Raw genomic sequence first — 21,400 nt, 5'->3', positions numbered from 1 at the left:
CAAGTGCTAGGATTAAAGGCGTGTGCCAGCAGCCCAGCTCTTTGTCTTTCTGTATGTCTTACTATCTCAGTCACTTGCTGTCACTTTGGTTGTAACTAAGAGGTCAAGAAAATAACCTTATATAGCCATTCCCCCCTGGACTGGCTCTGCAAACCCATCCCATGTACTTTACCTGAAGTACCTTGAGGTCACTTTGTGTCAGCACTGAGGAAAGATGTGATGTTGGAGGCAGAGACTGACTGAGAGGTTCTTGGGATGAGCTGTGTAGATCTCTCTCCTGCTTCTCTTATGGGAGCTGAATGAAATGGATCTCCCCCACACCAGGCAAATCATCAGTTCCGTGGGCCTCAAGGACAATTTTCTACAGGTGCTGTGTACCTGGAGCATTTTTATATGCTTTATTGACACCTGATTAGTCCCGGTAGCTTCATGGTGGGCAGCTCCTGCAACTTTTAAGTGTACCAGCTGGGCCCAAAGCTGGAGGCAGACTGAGGATGGAGGGGTTGGAGGTGGACGGCTCTGCAACTCTGTGAGGTAATTACTGGTGGTATTTTCCAGAAGCTTCTTAGGGCAGGCCACTTTTAGAACACACAAAGTGCTTGTCTCTGAACCTTCATACTCTCCTCTCTACTTCTGCTTTCCTTTGGATGTTTTGTGTCGTCTGTGGCTTTGTTAGCAAGGGTTGTTAGCAAGGCTTGCAGCCCCGAGTTCTGTGCGAGCAATCTGTGAGATAATGAGCGCTTCACTTTGTAAATGTCCAGGAAACGTTCTTGTTATTTCTCCCTTTGTAATAACAGCTTGTAAATATGGGTTGGACTCCAGACACAAATGTGAAGAGAGAGAGAGAGAGAGAGAGAGAGAGAGAGAGAGAGAGAGAGAGAGAGAGAGAGAGAGAGAGTCAATTCTAAAGAGCGTGTCTGCTTCTGTGTTCCTAATTTTGTATTAAAATTTTGAAAGTTTTAGGCATTGTATAAAAAACACACAGAAGCACAGCCTCATTTTCTAGACCTTTGTACATATTTAGTTTTCAAGCTTATATTTCCTGGCAGTAAAATGGAGAAAGATGGTGTTAGATATATAAAAATGAGCACCAAAGTTTCAGGTTTGGACATGTTCTTTTTTTTTTTTTTGGCGGAGGAGGTGTTGATTTATAAATACACTGTTGGGATGAGAGGAGGAATTTTATCTTCTTTTCAGAATAATAAATTTAAAGCAGAGTGAACTATCTGGAAGGGTGCCCTGCCTCAGCTGTCCCTCGTCCCCATCTTCCCCCTCCTCCCCTCCACCACTTTCTTCTCCTTTTGAAGTTCTGCTGCTGTGGCATTTGAACCCAGGACCTTGCACACTCTGGGCAAGTTCCCTAACCCAGTCTCTTCACCTTCTGGTCTGAGCAGCAGTAACTGTTTTCTTGTAAGATGCTATTTGTCAGAACAAAAAAAGTCCTGTGAAGGCTGGGAGCATGTATCTTTATTATTCTGATACTTTAGATAATGCATAAATTATATTATAACTTGTATATATATGTAACATTTTTATAAGGCATAGAGTATATACATGCATACACTTGTCAAATAGAATTTGTGGGAATTGATTTTCTCTTTCCACCGTATGAGTTCTGGAGATTGAACTCACGTTGTCAGGACTGGCAGCAAGCCTTACCCCCTGAGCCATCTTGATAGCCCCTGTTCCAGCTAAAAGTCTCTTTGTACATTTGGGCAAACAGTCTTCTATCAACTGTGGAAAATGGCTTGCTTCTCATTCTCTTAGCAGTGTCTTGCAGGATGAAAGTTTTAAATTTTACCAAAGTCCAGCTCGCAAATCACTCATGAGTTTTGTTCTTGGTGTTCTCTTTAAAAAGTAATCACAAAGCCCAAGTTCATCCGGGTTTTCTCCTATGCCGCTTTCTAAGAGAGTAGTAGTTTAGGTCTGTGAGCCATTTGGAGTTAATGTTTGTGAGGAATGAAAGGTCTGTGTGTAGATTCAGCTGTTCATATGCGGAATCCAGCTGTTGCAGAGCAGTTGAAGAGTTCCCTGTTCTCCATCCTGCTGTCTTTGTTCCTGTGTTAGTACAGGTCTCTTTCTAGGCTCTCCATCCTGTCATCGAACTTGTTGATTCTTCTGTCAATATTAAACTGTCCCAATTACTGCCGCTTGTTTATAAGTCTTGAAGTTGGATAATGTTAGTCTTTTCACTTTGTTCTTATCCTTCAATATGTGTTGACTATTTTTACTCTTTTGTTTCTATATGGCTGTTAGAATTACCTTACCAATATCCATAAAATAACTTACTGTGAGTTTGATTGTGATCACATTGAATCTGTTGATCAATTTGGGGAGAACTGTATGTAGATATAGAGTCTTCTTACTCTTGTATGTGTAAATACCTCCCTATATAGATATTATTTTTTCTTTCACCAAACATTTTTAGTGTTTTTTTTAAATATAGATATGCTTTTTTTGGAGACATACTTAAGCATTTAAAATTCTGGCTAATAATATAAATACTATTTGTTTTGAATTTCAAATTCCAGTTGTATGTTGATGGCATATAAGAATGTAATTGACTTTCATATGTTAATTTTATATCCTGCAACTTTACTATAATGACCCATCACTCATTAGATATAAATAAGATCTTATATTTTTTGTTGTTGTTCTTTATTCTTCTTGTTGATTGATTTATTGATTGATTGATTGTGTGTGTGTGTGTGTGTGTGTGTGTGTGTGTGTGTGTGTGTGTGTATGTGTGTGTATGTCTGTGTGTGGTGTTGGGGCTTGAGTCTAAGTCACTGTACCTGATAAGCAAGCACTCTACATGAAACTAAATCCTTATCTCTGTTGTTAATGCTTTGGGTGTTGATTTTGTTAAAAAATAATTTTGTGGCCTTTTATTAGCAGGCCTAAGTGTTTCCAGTAACCTTAAAGTCTGACAGTTGGAAGTATTCATAGTGAACCCCAAGATAAGCATTTATGAGTAACAATTGGTTTTCTTGGCACAACACTGTGAAACTTTCAGGCTTTCATCAGAAACCATTTAGTCACAGAGACCACAATTCACTTGAGTTACCTTGTTTCCTGTTGATATATGTTTCCTTATCAGTTTGATCATGAGTTGAGGGCTAGAGATGGAAAGATAGTGCCAGTGGTTTGACTTAGTGGGGTCTTCTGATGAAAACTTAAAACTGAACAAATGATAGAATCATGAACCCAAGTAGTCAAGGGTAAAACTAGTCAAAAATTAGTAACTGTTCTGGTATTGTAAGATTAAGAAAAAAATTAAAATCAATAAATCAACAACTATTTATACAAAGAATAGGGCTTAGGTCTGCTAGGTAAGCATGGCTGGGATGGTATGCAAACATACAAAATTTACTTTCTTTTATGAAATATCAAATGGCAGAATGAATATTCAAAGCATGATGTGGTACTCTGTGTGTTCCTCATGACACCTTTTGTCTACACTTATTTTTGCCATGTATGTATCTTTTGTTGAAAAGTGCCGTTGAATAACTTTGAACTCTTATTTAAAGTCCATACTGAACTCTTCCCCTCCCTTTTCTTTCCTTTTCTTTTCTTTCCTTTCCTTTCCTTTCCTTTCCTTTCCTTTCCTTTCCTTTCCTTTCCTTTCCTTTCCTTTCCTTTCCTCCTGTATCCTTTGTGTCACAGTTTTATCAGAGTGACTACTTTCTCTTTCCCTCTGTAATCTCTTGATACCCATGGGAGAACTCTTGTATTTGTGGGATCTTGGAGATCCGTAGAACTGTTTGTTTCCTGCAGGCTGTAGAGATGGAGTTGGAGATGAATTCTTCTATCTTAAGAGGTTCAGTGGTGTCCACTATTCCACATGCCAACCAGAGGTGAAGCTTCATTTCATGGGTTTTTGAAATGACTACTGTAAGTCACTGCTTAGACTGCCAGTTGAGCAGCTGAAATAACAAGATGCAGCCAATGCTCTGGCATAAAACCAAAGTCTGATTCTGGAAGGGCCAGATGGTCCGTATGTTTCGTGCCCACATGATGTAACATGCAACAATGGTTAATGTAACTACCATGTTTTGGGTACTACTTAATTTTCAGTAATGGGTTTTGTTGGTGGGACATGAGTATTGTTACTCACTAGTACATTTTTGAAGTTATATTAGAATGAACTGTCCTGATGTTGACCTACTCTTACACATGGAGTTTCACTGTGGCAATGTCTAAGCAGTTAAACAATCTGTCTCACTGGGTTTAGTAAGTGGCTCTCATAGTCCAGTTTGGAAGACAGTGCTAACTCACACAGGATTGACTGCCAACATGCCAATGTAGAATATAAACAGTGAGTTATGGATCTCAGTGAGCTCAGAAATACTCTAGAGCTATCCAGACTTAAGCTGCCTCAAGGAAGATGGGTAAGACTTGTAAGGGTAGAGGGTAGATGAGAACATATTTGATGCTGCATGAGCAAAGGCATTAATATGTCGGGGATTATTGGTAATGGCAGCAAAGAGGACGTGGTGGGACCGAGCCACTGGTAGGTAAATGCAGATCATGTGGAAATTCAAGAATCAGTTGTAGAAATTTAATTTGGGATTTGTTGACTAAGACAAATATCAAAAGAATGAAGACAGTTTACAGTGTGTGTGTGTGTGTGTGTGTGTGTGTGTGTGTGTGTGTGTGTGCATGTGTGTATATGATGTTATATGCATGAAATACAGAACACATTTTTTACAGGAGAGAGCTACCAAAGAATCAAGAACGAATTTAGTGTTGTTACAAGTTTTGAAGCAGGAGAGTGGCACCATTGGGAAGACAGTTTGGGGAGAGAAAAGTGCTTCAAATCCTTCATTGAAGGAGTCGGTGTGACATGGAGGAGTCTGGCAGATCTCAGTGAAGTCAGTGGCTGAAATAAAGGATGGATTGTTGCCGTGGATATCGTTCTGTATAAATAAAACACTGATTGCCCAGTGGCCAGGCAGGAAGTCTAGGCAGGACAAGGAGAGAGGAGAATTCTGGGAAGTGGAAGGCTGAGTCAGGGAGACACTGCCAGCTGCCACCATGACAAGCAGCATGTAAAGATGCCGGTAAGCCACGAGCCACGTGGCAAGGTGTAGATTAATGGAAATGGATTAATTTAAGCTGTAAGAACAGTTAGCAAGAAGCCTGCCACGGCCATACAGTTTGTAAGCAATATAAGTCTCTGTGTTTACTTGGTTGGGTCTGAGCGGCTGTGGGACTGGCAGGTGAGAGAGATTTGTCCTGATTGTGGGCCAGGCAGGAAAACTCTAGCTACAAATTGTCATGCAGGGTGGATGATTAGGGTTGAGAGCAAGGGCCATGGTGAACTCTCCTGGTGAGGGAGGGAACAGAAGAGGGAGGGGGAGCATCCACAAAGAGGAATGAGCAGAAGTGAGCAGTTCTCCACCATTACTCTCTCAGAGCTTTCTCCCAGAGACTTTATTATCATGACCATTAGGGGATATAAAGTCTCAAGAAATAGTAAAAACTCAAAACACTCATACTAAAAGGCAAATTTTGTGCACACTTTTTCTTCAAGCCGTAGCTCTTTTCTTTCCTCCCGTCAAGAGTAAAACTTGTCAAAAGATGTTCATACTGACAGCAGCTGTCTCTGCAGGCCGTCTTGAACCCACTGCAGTGGAATTCTAAACCTCACCATCAAAACCGCCCTTCTAAATACCTCCAACCAGAGGCAGCTGACTGATGCCTGTTTCATGACTCTTGGAGTTGCCTGCTACAGTGTCTGTTTAAAATGGACAGATTAGGCCTCCTGGCTTTGCGACCACCCTTTGGCTGGCCCCTGGTCCTCTTCTGTCTCTCTATGCTCTAAATGTTGGTGTGCCCAAGGCTCATTTCTTGCCTGTTTTCTACTTCTGTCCTACCTTACTTGATTTCTTTATTGTGTGTTAATATTTACTGCTGTAGGTACTACATTATAATCTACACATTCCCAAGTTACTGTATCTGTCGTGTGTTTTACATGACAGCTATTGAAAACCTCGCCACTGTTAAGACTTTCATTTTATAAAATACAACTTTGGACTGAGAAGATGACTTGGTAGCTGAATCGCTTGTCCTGCAAGCATGAAGACCAGAGCTTGGATCCCAGAACCCATGTAGAGCTGAGCAGGCACATTGTTGGCTGGCTGCCTGTGATCCCAGCACTCAGGAGGGGAGATAGGAGACCCTGGGCAAGCTGGCAAGCTAGACTAGACAGAACTGAGGAGTTCCAGGTTCTGCAAGGGACTCTGACTCAATAAAAGAAGGGGAAGGAACAGATTAGGCCTCCTAATTGAAGAGAACTGTCAACATCAGTTGAGGCCTCCACATTTACACAGGCACATTTTAATAAGTATTCACACAGCACACACCACACACACACACACACACACACACACACACACACACACACGTAAAAATTTTTAAATACTAAATTTCTTAAGAGGGAAACCATGCTCATTTTGTTTATTCAAATATTTTTTTTTTTTGGGTCAAGTCTAATGTTCTCCTTAATTCTTAAAGCTTTAATTTTTTTCTCAGTAGTAGGCAGGGTTCTTTGAAGAACTCAAACCAGTAGAATGTAGATCCATTATAAAAAGGGATGTGTTATATTGCCTTATTCAGGCAGGGCAGTGTAGCAATGGCTGTCCACACATGAGCAGGCTGAGTGTCCGCAGCTGCTCAGTCCACAAGGGTGAAGGCTGGAGCAGAGCCTGAGGTCGGTGAGGGCAGCGGCATCAGCAGCAGGTGCGCTCGGTCAGGAAGAAGCAAAGGCCCACGTTGCACTGTCCTTGGATCTCTATCTGGGATGCTGTCTGGGAGGGGTCACTCACATTGAGAGCGTGTCTTCCTCCCTCAGCTGGCCTCTCTGCTAACATCTGTTGGAGCCAGCTGAACAGTTGGCTAGGGCAGCTGAGTAGGCGTGAGGCTGAGGGAAAAACAGACAGAAGAATAGACGGAGACAGAAAATCAGTGCCAGGAGGGCTTCTGGTCAACATCAAGCAAGCTTTGAACTCTTTTTTTTTGTTTTTTTTTTTTGGTTTTTTCAAGACAGGGTTTCTCTGCGTAGTTTTGGTGCCTGTCTTGGATCTCGCTTTGTAGACCAGGCTGGCCTCGAACTCATAGAGATCTGCCTGCCTCTGCCTCCTGAGTGCTGGGATTAAAGGTGTGTGCCACTACCAGCCGGCAAGCTTTGAACTCTTTTGAGTCAGAGTAGATTTCAGATTTAAACTGAGTCCCAGTGGGAAACTGAGTCACTTGTGGGCCTCCACAAACATCCTCACAACACATAGCTGAGTTGTGTCTTCTAGGTATTTCTGGATCCTGTGGAGTCAAATAGCCAGATCAACTAAGAGATTCTCTTCAATAACTTCTCTTTATTCTGGAAGGCTCCTTTTAGCATTTCTTATTGATCAGCTCAATCGACAGAGATGTCTCTCAGATATTCATGTTCAATTTCATGACATCCTTGCTGGACAGAATTCTGAGCTGGAAGATTTTACTTTCAGTATTTGAAAGATGCTGGTCCATTGGTTTTTGGATTCTCTCCTTTGTGATAAAAACTCTTCTGGGTTCAGAATTTGGCTCTAATTATGTATATGTCAGATTTTGAATATTATCACACAAGTAAGTTCACTGACACTTTTTTACTCTGCTGTTTTTATTTTGCTATTGAGCCCATCAATGGAATGTTTTAGATATCATGTTTTATTTAATTTAAACATTTTCATTTATGGCTTTTCTGTTTCAGACATTTGTTTTGTAGTTTCTATTTTATTAATTTTATACTTAGGCTTTTTATCCTTCCTTTATTTGACCATTTTTATATATAGATCATCTTGGGTTTTCATCTATTGATTGTTTTCTCTTTACATGTGTTAAGTATTTGAATCATACACTAGACATTTATACATATTATATTGTTTTCACTTTGAATCCTGTTGAGAATGTTGATATTTTTGCCCTAGCTAGGGTTACCCTTTAGGTCTGGTCTTTCCATCTCTGGCTTGTGTATAAAATCTCAGATTCATTTTTTAAAAAATTATTTATTTTTATGTGCATTAGTGTTTTGCCCTGCTTGTATGTTTGTGTGAAGGTGTCAAATCTTGGAGTTATAGACAGTTGTAAGCTGCCATTTGAGTGCTGGAATTTGAACCTGGGTCCTCTGGAAGAGCAGTCAGTGCTCTTAACCACTGAACCAGCTCTTCAGCCCCTCACATCCATTTCTTAGCCTTATGCTTGACTTGGGCCCGTCATTTATCCATGTAGCTCTGAGTCCAGCTGAGACCTGAATAGATATTTTAGATCTCTGCTTCTTTTTCACAGATTTTGCTAGGCTTCCCTGAGTCTCCTCTCCACTCCCACGATTAGCTGGTAGGCTGAGACATGCGTGAGCTCTTGCTTGTCTTTGATCACAGAGATGATGGGGTCTCTTAGAGGCTTGACTGTAGGTGCTAGGTTAAGACAGTCAGACAAGAAAAAAAAAGTGAAAAATTCTCCTGCGGATGGGTAGGCTCCTTCTTCATGCTTTGACTTCCTGACTTAGTTTACCTGTTTTTACTTTTAAGGGTCCTCAGGGGTTTGATTTTAGTATTTTTGTCAAGAGTTGGTATTAGTGGGAAGGAATGTACCATAGAGGACTTAGTCTACTATAATAGAACTGATGCACTTCATAACTGTATGTTGATATGTGTCAGGCATGACAGGCACTTGTGAATTATAGAAATAAGTTCCTCAACATGGTATTAAGTGATCATAACATACATTTTCTCACAGCAGTCAAAGAGTTCTTATCAGGGGACTGGAGAGATGGCTCAGCAGTTAAGAGTTACTCTTGCAGAGGACATGAGTTCCATTCCTAGTACCCACATAGGGCAGCTCACAACCACCTATAATTCCAACTCCTGGGACGAGACACTGTTGTCTAGCCTCCACGGGCATTTGCATTCATGCGCACATATCCCCTGCCCTATCCCCATATACACATAATCAAAAAATAAAATTTTGGGGATGGAGAAATGGCTCAGTGGTTAAGAGCACTGCAGAGGATCCAGGTTCAGTTCTCAGCACCTGTATGGACAACTCACAACCATCTACACTTCCAGTTTTCAGACGCCCTCTTCTGGCCTTTTGAGACACTGCACACATGTTGTGCACATACACACATGCAAGCAATACACACACATAATAATAAATATTAAAACTCTTTTAAAAAGAGCTCTTATATGTGTAGGCTAAAGAAAACTGCTGAGAACTTTGAGATGTCATAAGTGAGTCACTATCTCTTTTAGACATACTTAACTTGATGTCGTTTTTAAAGTTAGAAAGAATTTCCCATGTCGATATGGCAGGTCCAAAGGCATTTTTATAAAAATTATGTGGCATTAGTTTTCAGAAACCTCTTAGCTGAGGTACATCTGTACTAACCATGGTGGATGAACACACTAAGTCAAAAAACCAATGTTCTTACACAGGTTTATTTGAGCGTAGATGCTTAGCATTGCTCCTCAGACTATGGGTCTTGAACCAGATTATGTTTCAGCTTTTATCTTTGAAATGATCTGCTTTGGTTCAGGACTTTGTTTTACATCTGTCCATGGCAAAGGTATTGATTTCTCTCCCTTTCCATTTTTAAAAACTTTTTAAAAAATTGCCTATTTTTATTTCACATGCATTGGTGTTTTACCTGTGTGTATATTTATATGGATCCCCTAGAACTGGAGTTACAGAGAGCTATGATCTGCCACGTGGGTGTTGGGAATAGAACCTGAGTCCTCTGGAAGAGCAGCCAGTGTTGTTCACCGCTGAGCCATCTCCTCAGCCCCAGAACTCTGTTTTTCCTTCAAAGATTTGACTGCACAATCGTGCTAATTCAGGTTTGTTTCCTTATAGACCTCGATATCCTGGACTGGAATTCTCAAAATCTTGTTGCTGTAGCCCTCGGATCCTCTGTATACATCGGGAACAGACAAAACCACAGTGGGATTGAAAAATAATAGACTTAACCCTCTTCTGTAATTCTGCATCGTCTGTGTCATGGATCAGAGAGGGATCGTGCTGGCTGTTGGTACCAGCGAGGGAGAAGTGCAGGTACTAGAAACATTTCCTCCTGATGTCCTCTGTGCAGTTACTATATAACATATTAATATAGAGATAGCATATTAATATAGAGAAACTAGACTAAGTGAGGTACCTGGAACTGCGGGAAGCAAGGAGAGACAGAATTGTTTTCTTCCGAATGGCATTTCTTGAAGACTTAAGGGTATTTTCCTTCATTTTCCTCACAATCTTTCTGTCTGTCATCTTTCATTTTTTGAAAAAAAAAATCTCTCAAACTCAGGTTGGACTTACAAAGCCTCTAGTTTGGGAACCCAGGAGAGAACGTGCCTTTTCAGGTTTTGTTCATCTGAAGCTGTGATACGTGCAGAATGGTGTAATATGACTTTTATTTCCTGATAGGCTGCCCGAGACAAGCCTCTGTCAGGTGTTTGTTAGACGAATTCCTCATGTAACCATCATCCTGATCTTTTTTTCAGCAGCGTAAAGAATGTTGCCCAGGTGCTGGATAACCTTGGAGGCCAGCTTGCATCACGATGTCTTCCTATCTCACAGTTAGCCTTTCTCATTTTCATTGAGGGAAGAATGGAGTTTCAGTAGCATATTGAGTTCTGACTCACCCTCATTTTATCCACACAGACTAATAAAAATGCGGCAGACCTCAGAGCATCTTGCATTTTGGAGTAGGACTGTACAACAGGTACATTCTATACAAATGTTTCCAAAAGCTCCAAAATCCAAAACACTTCTTGTTCCTGAAGCTTTGCGTGAGAAATACTCCACCTGTGTGTTTGTTGGAACTGTATAGGTTGGCCACGAGAAGTCCCAGTTTCCAAGATATTAGAAGCTCAATCATGATTCTTAGTCCTTGGCTGCACATTGCATTCATTTTAGGAGCTTTACCATGAATGCCACACTTTCTGGTTCTACCTTACCAATTAAACCACAACTACTGGCACAGAACAATACTCCCCACGTGACCCCTGTATGTAGTCAGAGAAGGATGGCCATTAGAATGAGCGGTACTGAGTTTTCTCTTAGTTCACAGCAGGCTGCCTGTATCTAGTAATTTGCTCTGAGGCCTTTGAGAACATGGTGGCCTGGGGAAAAGGCAGTGCCATGGACTCTATTGCTTGTTCATGTTTTCCAGTTATGGGTATAATTACTAAAAAGTGCCGAGAAACATGCTTGTTCATGTTTTCCAGTCATGGGATATAATTACTAGAAAGCAGCAGAGAAACATGCTTGGCCACTTGTCAGTAGTCGGAGCCTTGAGCTGGAACCACTGCACCCACAGCAGGTAAACAGTTAGTATTTGAACTGTTTGTGTGTCTCACCACTGAATTAGGAGTGGATAGAACCATAACACTTAAAGAAAAAACCAAGAGTGAAACAAAACAGCCCATTAGGCTTTGTGTCTCTTAGCCCTTCTGCCCTGGCAGGTGTTCGGGTCTTCTGACATGTGTTCTAGAGGGCACACATATGCAGTGACCATGCCTTCAGCATGAAGTTCAATTCATTATTCAGATAATTTGAGAAACTCTCTCCAAGCAAAAAGTTTCTTTGTATCTAGTAACACCTGCAAAGGACGTTTTTGGACAGAAACCAGTGTTTTTTGGTATATATGGAAAATGTTAAACTTTCGGGGCCTTCTAATGTGTAGACTTATGACATTAGAGTTGGGAGGGGCTGCATAGATGATCCTGCTCAATGGCACTCAAACATGAGTGTTCACTGGACTCCCCTGCAGGGCTCATGAACAGAGATCACTGTGCCTCTCCAGCATTTCCTCATATTAGGGTCTGGGGGGTATTATTTGTGTTTCTAATTTCCCAAGTGAGGCCAATGACATAGGACATCAAGAATATTGATGTGATTTAACAGCTTCTTCTTTTTTTTTTTTTTAAGATTTATTTATTATGTATACAGTGTTCTGTGCATGTATCGCTGCAGGCCAGAAGAGGGCGCCAGATCTCATTACAGATGGTTGTGAGCCACCATGTGAGTGCTGGGAATTGAACTCAGGACTCTGGAAGAACAGCCAGTGTTCTTAACCTCTGAGCCATCTCTCCAGCCCCCTAACAGCTTCTTCTTAAGCAGGGAAGTTGTGTGAATTATTTCTATGATGCTACAGAATTGGTATCAATATATATTGCTTTTAGTACCAGCATTCATCCCTGTATTATGTTTTTCTAGGTAGATTTAAGTCGATAAGGTTTCAGAGCTTTTTACAGACCAGTTAAGTAGCTGAGGAGTAAATTGGAAAATTTATAACTTGGGATTTTTCAGGCCAAACTTCACATCCCTTGGGTGGTGTGGTCAGGTCAGCTCTGTGCAAATGCTATTTTTGCAGTTGACATCATTAAGGATTGACTTTGTTATCCACAGGATCATGAACTTGTAATCACAGCAGCTGTTTTGGGCTGCTCTGTGCTTTATACTTGATGGGCACAATCTTGTTTTAATTCCTGTTATAGGGGATTCTTATTTCAATTTTCTTCTCAGAGGAGCAAACTGAGGCACTAGAATGAAACCATGTGATTAACAAAGTGACCAAGTCAGGATTTAAACCCAGGCAACCTAGTCCCAGCGCCCATACTGTCAGTCAAGATGTTAGTTAGGGTTGTGCCTGAATACTTAAGAAAGTATGACATCAGATGTTGAGAAACTGCATCCACAATTGTAGAAGTTTTTTTCTGCTCCTTTTAGAACATCAGACTAACCCTGAGTTCATAGTCTGTGGGAGGTTGTAGTATCTCTCTCTATCACAGCTCTGAAACATGTCACATTTTTCTGAGACGTTCAGCGAGTGTTGAGTTCTTTTTTACATATTGGTAACACGGATAACACTAAGAATGGAAGTGAATCTTAACAGAGAGACACCTGTCAGAAAAGTGAATAAAAAAAATCCTGCTTAACGTGTTACAACAAGAGTCTACTAAAGTCATGCTCCTGGACTAATGCAAAATATTCTCGAAAGAGAGAAATATCATTTCCTACATATTGTATGTAAATTACCCAGGGGAATCTTGTAACTGTCTAATTTTGTCTTTTTCATGACTATTAGTACAATATTAAAGCTGCTAGAAGCATCTATTTTGATTCCAAATCTAAAATGTTGGCAGACAAATCCATTTCACTGTGTTTTTCTTCTAAAGTCAGGGTCTCACTATGTAGCCCTGACTGGCCTCGAACTTAGAAATCAGCCTGTCCCTGCCTCTTGAGTGCTGGGATTAGCTGTATGTGCCGCCATGTCTGGGTGAACCCAGCTTTCTTGTGAAAAGACTCACACGAGCTGACTACTCCATCCTTCTGACCCAAGGGATTTTTATCTGTGTTTGGAAATGTCCTAATGGGTCTTTCCATAGTTTTCTTAATTAATTAATTAATTATTTTCGAGACAGGATTTCTCTGTGTAACAGTCCTGGCTGTCACGGAATTCGCTTTGTAGACCAGACTGGCCTTGAACTCACAGAGCTCCACCTGCTTCTGTCCCCCGAGTGCTGGGATTAAAGGCATGTGCCACCACTGCCTGGCTCTTCCGAAGGACCTGGGCTCAGATTCCAGCACTAATGTGATATCTCAGAATCACCTGTATCTCTCGTTCCCAGGGGATCCAGTGGATGCAGGGATCCAGGGATCCCTTCTTCTTACCCCCAGAGGTACCACACACACATATGTTACACATACATACATACATGCATACATGCAGGTACAACACTCATGCACATAAAATAAACTAAATACATCTTAAAAAAAAGAAAATGGACTCACACTTGTAGGAAAAGCTGCAAGTGTAACTATTTAAAAGATGATTAATTTACAAGAAAAGCATTAGAGGAACACAGCATCAGGACAGCTCATTCTTGCCAAGGAGAAGCACAAAATAAATCACACATGATTATTTCACAATTACATTTTGCTAGATATAAAGTAACATGTTAAATTTCAAATAATTTCATCCAGGAACACACTAGTATGCTTTGTGTGTGTGTGTGTGTGTGTGTGTGTGTATGTGTGTGTGTGTGTGTGTGTGTGTGTGTGTGTGTGTGTGTGTGTGTGTTGCTTTAAAAATTTATAATTGAGCCAGCTGTGGTGGCACAGCCTTTAATCCCAGCACTCGGGAGGCAGAGGCAGGCGGATCTCTGTGAGTTCGAGGCCAGCCTGGTCTACAGAGCGAGTTCCAGGACAGCCAGGACTGTTACACAGAGAAACCCCATCTTGAAAAACCAAAATGGAACAAAAACATAGTTGTTTGGAAAGCTGTTATGTTAGCTTTGAAAGTATTTTGAAGTTTGGAATTTACCTGAAGATTTTTGTCAGAAACAAAAGATACATTTTGTTTTAGATGACAGCAAGCACTAAATGAAACACAAAACGAACAAAATGATCCACTTCTCTTAAAAAATGTCAACTAATGCTATACAAACCAAACCAAAATAAAATAAAAAAAAACCGTAAATCCAGCATCAGGACCACAGTTGATGGGATAGAAGGAGATCAGTGAAAATGATAGTCACGGGGCCTGGAGAGACGCTCAGCAGTACAGAGCACTTGCTGCTCCTGTAGAGGACCCACAACAGAGCTCACAGCTCCTGTAACTGCAGTTCCAGAAGATCCAAGATCTTCTTCTGGCCTCCTCAGGTACCGACACACGTGTGCACAAACATACATGCACACATGTGTATAAATAAAAGTTAAAACCATTAAAAATGGGAATGATGTAAAGTATGTTAAAGCACAGAAAGGTTTTACATACTAATAAATAGGAGAACAAATCAGTATAAACTCAGTTTGTTACTCTGTAAATATTTTGACTCCCAGAAGTTTCTTTGATGAGTGACAAGATTTGCAGATGAATCCAACCAAAATAGTTGTTAAAACACTCTTTAAAGTTATTAGCCATCCCAGTTACCAGTACAGATGTGAGCTATGAATCCTGATGTTCAGTTGGTTAGAGTTATTTGCAAATAATTGCTCTTCTGAAGTGTACTGGGATTCGAGACGCCTGAGATCTGAATTTACAGGTAGTCATGTGCAGCTTTCTTTAACGTACTGTTATCTGGACGACAAGGACTCAGGTCACAAAGCGGAGGCTGCCCTTTAGCACAGAACCCAGAAGAGCCATGGGCTTCTCCAGCCGCAGAGTTCTGCCGCATGGGTGTGTTGCGTGCAGTTTTTCCATTATATGCTAAAAATACTGACTGACTGATAATTGTTAGCATCATTTAGGGAAGTCTTCTATTGGGTGTCTTCCCTTACAGCAGTGGTTTCTCATCTCGGGGGAATAATTTCTGAGGGGTGTATCTGCCCTCACCCGGGAGAGCTGCTCCGACTGCAGACTTCTGTGTACATCCCCCAGGTGTCCTTGCTGCTCACCTGCCTGTGTTCTTACCTGGAATTTACAGGCCATGGAGTGGTGTCCCTGGCGATCTGAGGTCCTTGCCATTGGAGGAGGAATGAAGGATGGACGACTACATGTTTTGGATGTAAATACTGGGAAGAGCATTCAGGCTCCAAGCACACACTCACAGGCAAGCTTTGTCTTCATCCCACATCTAGAATCTTATGAAAACAACTTATGATAGAACATAGGATCCCACCCTTCCTTCCCTTCTGAGTCCAAAAGGAATTCCAATTCTTACAAATTTTTTTTGGTAAAATCTCTCAATTGGTGAGTCCAAAGTTAATCTATTTTGTGTTTCCTCTCTCTCTCTCTCTCTCTCTCTCTCTCTCTCTCTCTCTCTCTCTCTCTCTCTCTCTCTCTTCTTCCTTCTTTTTCCTCCTCCCTCCATCTCTTCCTTCTCTGCTTTTTTTTCCTCATCACAGTTTGACTCCAAAACTTGAGAGTTAGCTGGCTATCCCTGGCCAGTGGTCACGATTTAAATCTCCTGGTTCATTACACTGGGGCCTATTTGTTTTCTTGGTCCTTGGATGACTTGGTATACACTTTCTTAGGATGGATATAATTTCTAAAAATACCCAGTCCTCATATGGCTGGAGGGAGAGTGAACAGAACAGAACGTAGAGTCTAGAACCAGTGTAGGCACATTCCTCGTGCACCAGAAGTTGCTAGCATTCAGTGTTTTGTGGTCCTCATTATAGATTTTCTCCTCATCTCGCTACCTAAGATAAAGGAGACTGCAACAGGCCAAGGTGCTCCGGAGAGTGCTGTGGCTCTGTGGGCCTGCCCCACGCTGTTGGGTGAGTTCTTTGGTGAGTAAATGCCACACACCACAGCAAAGTGTGTTGCATAAAGTGGGAAAGCATTGATGAAAGCCTGGTTCTTTGATTTCAACATCAATAGAGAGCAAAATCTGACAGCCACCCCACCTCAGAACACAGAGATGAATGCTTCTAAGTTTGACCATACTTGCGCATCTCTTGGAAGTGTCCAGATTCCTCTTCCTTGAGTGTGTATGCTTTAGTCAGTTTCTGGAGAGAAGCTGTCTTCTGTAGATGACCGTCCCGCTGTGCTTATGGACTCACAGCTGTGGCTGCCTGAACAAAACCCGCACGAGCTCAAGTCAGGGGAACACTATTGACAGCCACAGCTACATGGCTTCCGGGAGGAGGCAGAGTCCAACTTTGGTTTTTAAGGGTGTGGTGATCAAGGCCCAGTGGATGGTCCGACACTCGTGAGTACGAGGGCGGCACAGATTGGACTCAGGAGGTGTTTTAAAAAAAAAAGATGACAGAAAGTTGGGAGGTAAGGGGAAGGTGAGAGAGGATCTGAAGGGAGTTAGGGGAGGGGGGGGGTGAACACAATCAAAATACACTGTATACATTCTCAAAAAGTTAGGTTGTTTTTTTAACATTAAAAAGACAGCCGGGTGTAAGTAACTGTCTAGTTTGCCGGTGAGACCTGTCTTTGACGTGACTTTTTTGGTCCATAGCAAAGGATCAATATGTAGTGTCATTGATGACACTTGTGTGTAGAAAACAAAACTCACAGCAGCAGTGTTCTTAGAATTTGAAGACACAACCTCCCCGTAAAGAGTACCTTTGTCTGAGGTGAAGATGTCGTTTCCCACTACCTAGTGAGTTACGACTGTCACTGATGTGCTCCGAAAGGGCTTCAAGAACACTGTTGCTTTCGAGCCACGTGTCGTTTTTCCAGAAGTTTCTCTTCAATTTAAGTTAGCTTTCAAACCTTGCTTTTGAAAACGTATGGGATTTTCCCTCTTTGCTATTCCATTCCATTCTTTTTTCTTCTTTCTTTTTCCTTTTTAACACATAGTGGGTAAAAAGTCGTTTTTCATTGCTCATTATATCTATTGAATATAATAAAGACATTATTGCAAGTGTGGATTAAAAAGCATTATTTTAAGTTGGAAGTGAACATTGCAACATTCTTGTGCCTGGAGCTTTGTGGCAGAAATCAATGGGAGTGTTTAACTTTTTGGCAAGAGGGTTCTCCAAGTGACAATTTTCTGTACGTACCTAACACTGCAGCTATTTATTATTTCTTCTTATAAGAACTTTCTGTCCAGGAGATAAGGAAGGGGAGTAGCAAAAAGACTTGGAGAAGTGTGAGCGCGAGACTATTTGATATCATTTTTTAAAAAGGAAATCACTTGAAAAACTTGTTTGTATTATGCTTGTGTGTTTGTGGGTGTGTACACCTGTGGGTGAAGGTGTCCTGGGGGCGGGGTAGAGGCATTAGATCCCCCTGGAGCTGGGGTTACAGGAGTTTGCAAACCACCCAACAAGGAGTGTTTGCTGGTATAGGAGCAGCGCACAGATTTAACTGCTGAATCATCTGTCCAGTCCCAAGAGAGGGTCTATTTTACTTTCCTTCTTTGTGGCTTTTAAAGTGACCTTGTGGCTTAAAGTGACCTTCTGCAATTGTTAAAATTGAGTTTGTGTGTTGATTATGTGTACAGAATTTCTTCTCCCTCCCTCCCTCCCTCCCTTTCTCCCTCCCTCCCTCTCTCCCTCCCTCCCTCTCTCTCCCTCCCTCTCTCCCTCCCTCCTTCCCTTCCTCTCTCCTTCCTTTCCTTCCTCCTTCCCTCCATTTCTTCTTTCCTGCTGTACTTGGGATCAAACCAGAGCCTGGCACATTCTGGGCAAGCATGCTATTCCCCAGCTAAAAATTTCCTAGTTCTAAAGTCATTTAATTTCCCACTTCTTCAAAAAGGTAACTCTCTTGCATATTTTAGGGTGGTCAAAGTAAACAACATAAATATATCAATAAAATTAGACTATCAAAATGAGAACAGGATAAAATGACTGAAAAGCTTTAGTGCAAGGTCCTATATACCTTTTTGTTTATTTTTAAAATATTTGTTTTAAATTATGTATCCATGTGGATGAGTATATTCATATGTGAGTGCATGTGCTCCCAGAGTTCAGAATAGGTGCTCTGGAGCTGGAGTTACAGGAAGTTGTGAGCTAGCTGACAGGGGTGATGGGAATCGAACTCAGGTCCTCTGCAAGAGTAGTTAGTGTATGCTCTTGGCTGCCGAGCCTTCTCTCCTACCCTGGTTCTAAGTCATTTAAAAACAACTATATCAAGTTGCGTTTTCTTAAAGTTTTAAATGAAGCCGGGCGGTGGTGGCGCACGCCTTTAATCCCAGCACTCGGGAGGCAGAGCCAGGCGGATCTCTGTAAGTTCGAGGCCAGCCTGGGCTACCAAGTGAGTTCCAGGAAAGGCGCAAAACTACACAGAGAAACCCTGTCTCGAAAAACAAAAAAAAACAAAAAAAAAAAAAAAGTTTTAAATGAAAAATAAAAAGATAATGGCCTGCAATAGAAAAAGAGATTTTCCTTTGGAGTTTGGCCTAATGTTGGAGCATTGAACTGGTCCTAGTTCTAGCTCTGCTGTTAATTCATGGTGTGACCTTGTGTGAGATGCTTATTATTTCTACATTATTTTATTCATTCATAAATAAGGGGCTGTATTATTCTGTGAACATAATTTCATGTAAAACACTTAAAGAACCAGTCCTATGTCCCCCCTTGGAATATCATATAGTGAGTGGCACGTGTGTTGTGTGTTTGTGTGTGTGTGTGTGTGTGTGTGTATGTGTGTGTGTATGTGTATTGTGTGCAGAGAGGGGAGTGACATGTAGGTGCAACAAAACTCCCAAGGGTCTAGGACCTAGGTTATGTCTCTTCCAGGAGCTGACCAGTGCATACACACTCCTTTGTGCTGAAGATCTTGTACCACAGGACAAGATGATGTCTCAGAGTCCCGCTCTCAAATAACTTGTAAGAAATCCCACTTTTGTGAAAAGGTGACCCCTTCCTGAGTTTGATTTCAGTTATATCACCAAACACCTCCCCACTCAAACCTTATCTGGCCTTTCATCTTTCATATCCTCCTATCCCTAGCCTCTTTTATGGAATTATCTTTGTTTGTCTTGGCCCAAAGTTTTGATTGTTAAGGCCACTGTTGGGTCAGGCTAGGTTTTGCGAAGCGTTTTCCAGGTGGCCCTGTTGAGGACCTTGTCATGCCAAAGTCAAAAGGACTGCGAGTCAGCTGAGGTTGAGAAATGCTGCCCACTATAGCCTCATTTTCCAAACAGCCCCAATGCATACAGCAGCCCTAAAACAAAATGAGTTCTGAAGTAAACAGCTGACTTTGATATTAACTCAAGAGTTCCCCAACTAATGTGACCATTAAATGCTGTTCTCCTTTTTAATATCTATCAACCTTGTAGAAAGCAAGCATAATTGAGAGCATTCTTTGGGAATAGTGAATAGAAGAGCAGAGAGGAAGCCACAAGCTCCAGAATCCTGTGCGCAAGTCTCCTACTTGCATTGTGGAAGAGTTTTTGGACCCCTTTGCCTTAAGCGGGGTCCGTTGATGGGATCCATTTCTTGGAATCTACCCGAAAGGGGGTATTTGAGATGGCAGAAGATAAAACCAATGACAGTGGGGCAAGAGTGTGGGCTGAAGCTCCGTTTCCTTAAAGGTACTCTGTGAAATCTCCGTAGGCTGTGCCTGTGACCTTCTGCGGACAAAGGGTTTTTCATGATGTGATGAGTTTCAGGGTCTTGGGAGGAGCTGTCCCGGGTTATGTAGGCAGGCCTAAATGCAATGTCAAGTATCCTGCGACTCGGAAGACAATCAGAGAGCAGACACAGAGAAGTCAGTGTGCTCACACAGGCAGGCTGGAGTGGTTGGTGTGGGCACAAATCGAGAAAGGCTGCAGCTGTCAGGAACCGGAAGTGGCAAGGCTGAGACTCTTTGAGCCCGCCGTCCCACCCACCCCTAGACTTCACACTTCAACCTCAGACTGTGGGAGAAGTCAGTTTCTGGTGCGTAACCACCCAGCTTGTGGGCTTTTCTTACGATAGCCACAAGGCACTGGTCAGGGTGGGGTGGGAGCGGGGGTGGGTAGGTTTGGGTGGGGGGTGAGAGGGGGTAGGGATGAGTAGGGGGAGCGGGAAGGTGGAACAAGCATTGGAAAAGAAACTTAGTTAGCCTCAGATGCTGGGTGAAAGGCCTGGATGGCCTGGATGGTGAACTTGGTGGGTTCAGGGAACCCTGGGAGGGATGCTGGTCCCGGCTCAGGTTACTTAGTTTTCATCGGCCACCCTTGTAACTTGGCGCCAGATGCATCTTCTTTCTCCCACAGGTCACAGAGGCAGGGTGCTGCACCTGGCCCCGAGTCCAGACGAGACCCTGACGCATGGGACAGCTTGTGTGTGGAAGAGCCACCGGTCACCCAGCCAGTTGTAGCCGAGAACAGTGCGGCAGGCTTTCCTTCTCCCTTAGGTCATGGGGATCGGAAGTTGTGATGCTCAGCTCTTCCTCGCCGGATTCTTCTCAGACTGGCCTCTCTGTACTTCTTCCCACCCGCAGCCCAGAGATGGTCCAACTTTCTTCTGTCTCCCTCTCCCTCTCTTGTAGATGTAACCAACTGTCTTATTAAATAAGAAACACAGAGCCGATTCAGAGAAGAAAGCCAAGAGGTCAGAGCTCAGAGCCTCGCCCTTCCTGCTTCAGCGATCCTCTTCAGCCAAGAGAGCTCTCCGAAAGGAGCTACTTCCTGTCTGTTCTGCCTTCTTATTGGTTGTAAACCCAAACACATGACTGCCTCGTCATTGCCTGTATGTACCGCCCTCCAGGTCCTCTATGGTATTGAGATTAAAGGCGTGTGTTGTCTCCAATGCTGGCTGTATCCTTGAACACACAGAGATCTACCTAGCTCTGTCTACCAAGTGCTGGGATTAAAGGCGTGCGCCACCACCACCGCCACGCTCTTGCTATGGCTCTAATAGCTCTGACCCCCGGGCAACTTTATTTATTAACATACAATTAAAATCACATTTCAGTACAAATAAAATACCACCATACTCTCTCCTCTTCCTCTCTCCTTTCTCCTCTTCTGCCTTC

At 42.3% G+C, this 21,400-nt stretch overlaps 1 protein-coding gene across 1 annotated transcript; it reads left to right on the top strand.

Annotated features, from left to right (window-relative positions):
• The first annotated feature begins 9,893 nt into the window (after positions 1-9,893).
• Positions 9,894-21,019, top strand: Cdc20b (cell division cycle 20B). The gene is made up of 4 exons (XM_059276475.1): positions 9,894-10,086; positions 15,462-15,591; positions 16,159-16,269; positions 20,640-21,019. The coding sequence occupies exons 1-4, from the start codon at positions 10,033-10,035 to the stop codon at positions 20,741-20,743; spliced, it is 399 nt and encodes a 132-aa protein (XP_059132458.1). The 5' UTR covers positions 9,894-10,032; the 3' UTR covers positions 20,744-21,019.
• The last annotated feature ends 381 nt before the right edge of the window (positions 21,020-21,400 follow it).

The sequence above is a fragment of the Peromyscus eremicus genome, chromosome 11 (genome assembly GCF_949786415.1).
Source record: "Peromyscus eremicus chromosome 11, PerEre_H2_v1, whole genome shotgun sequence".
In the NCBI taxonomy this organism is placed as follows: Eukaryota; Metazoa; Chordata; class Mammalia; order Rodentia; family Cricetidae; genus Peromyscus; species Peromyscus eremicus.
The sequence above is the reverse complement of the archived record's forward strand: the minus strand, read 5'-3'. Positions and strand labels throughout refer to the sequence as shown.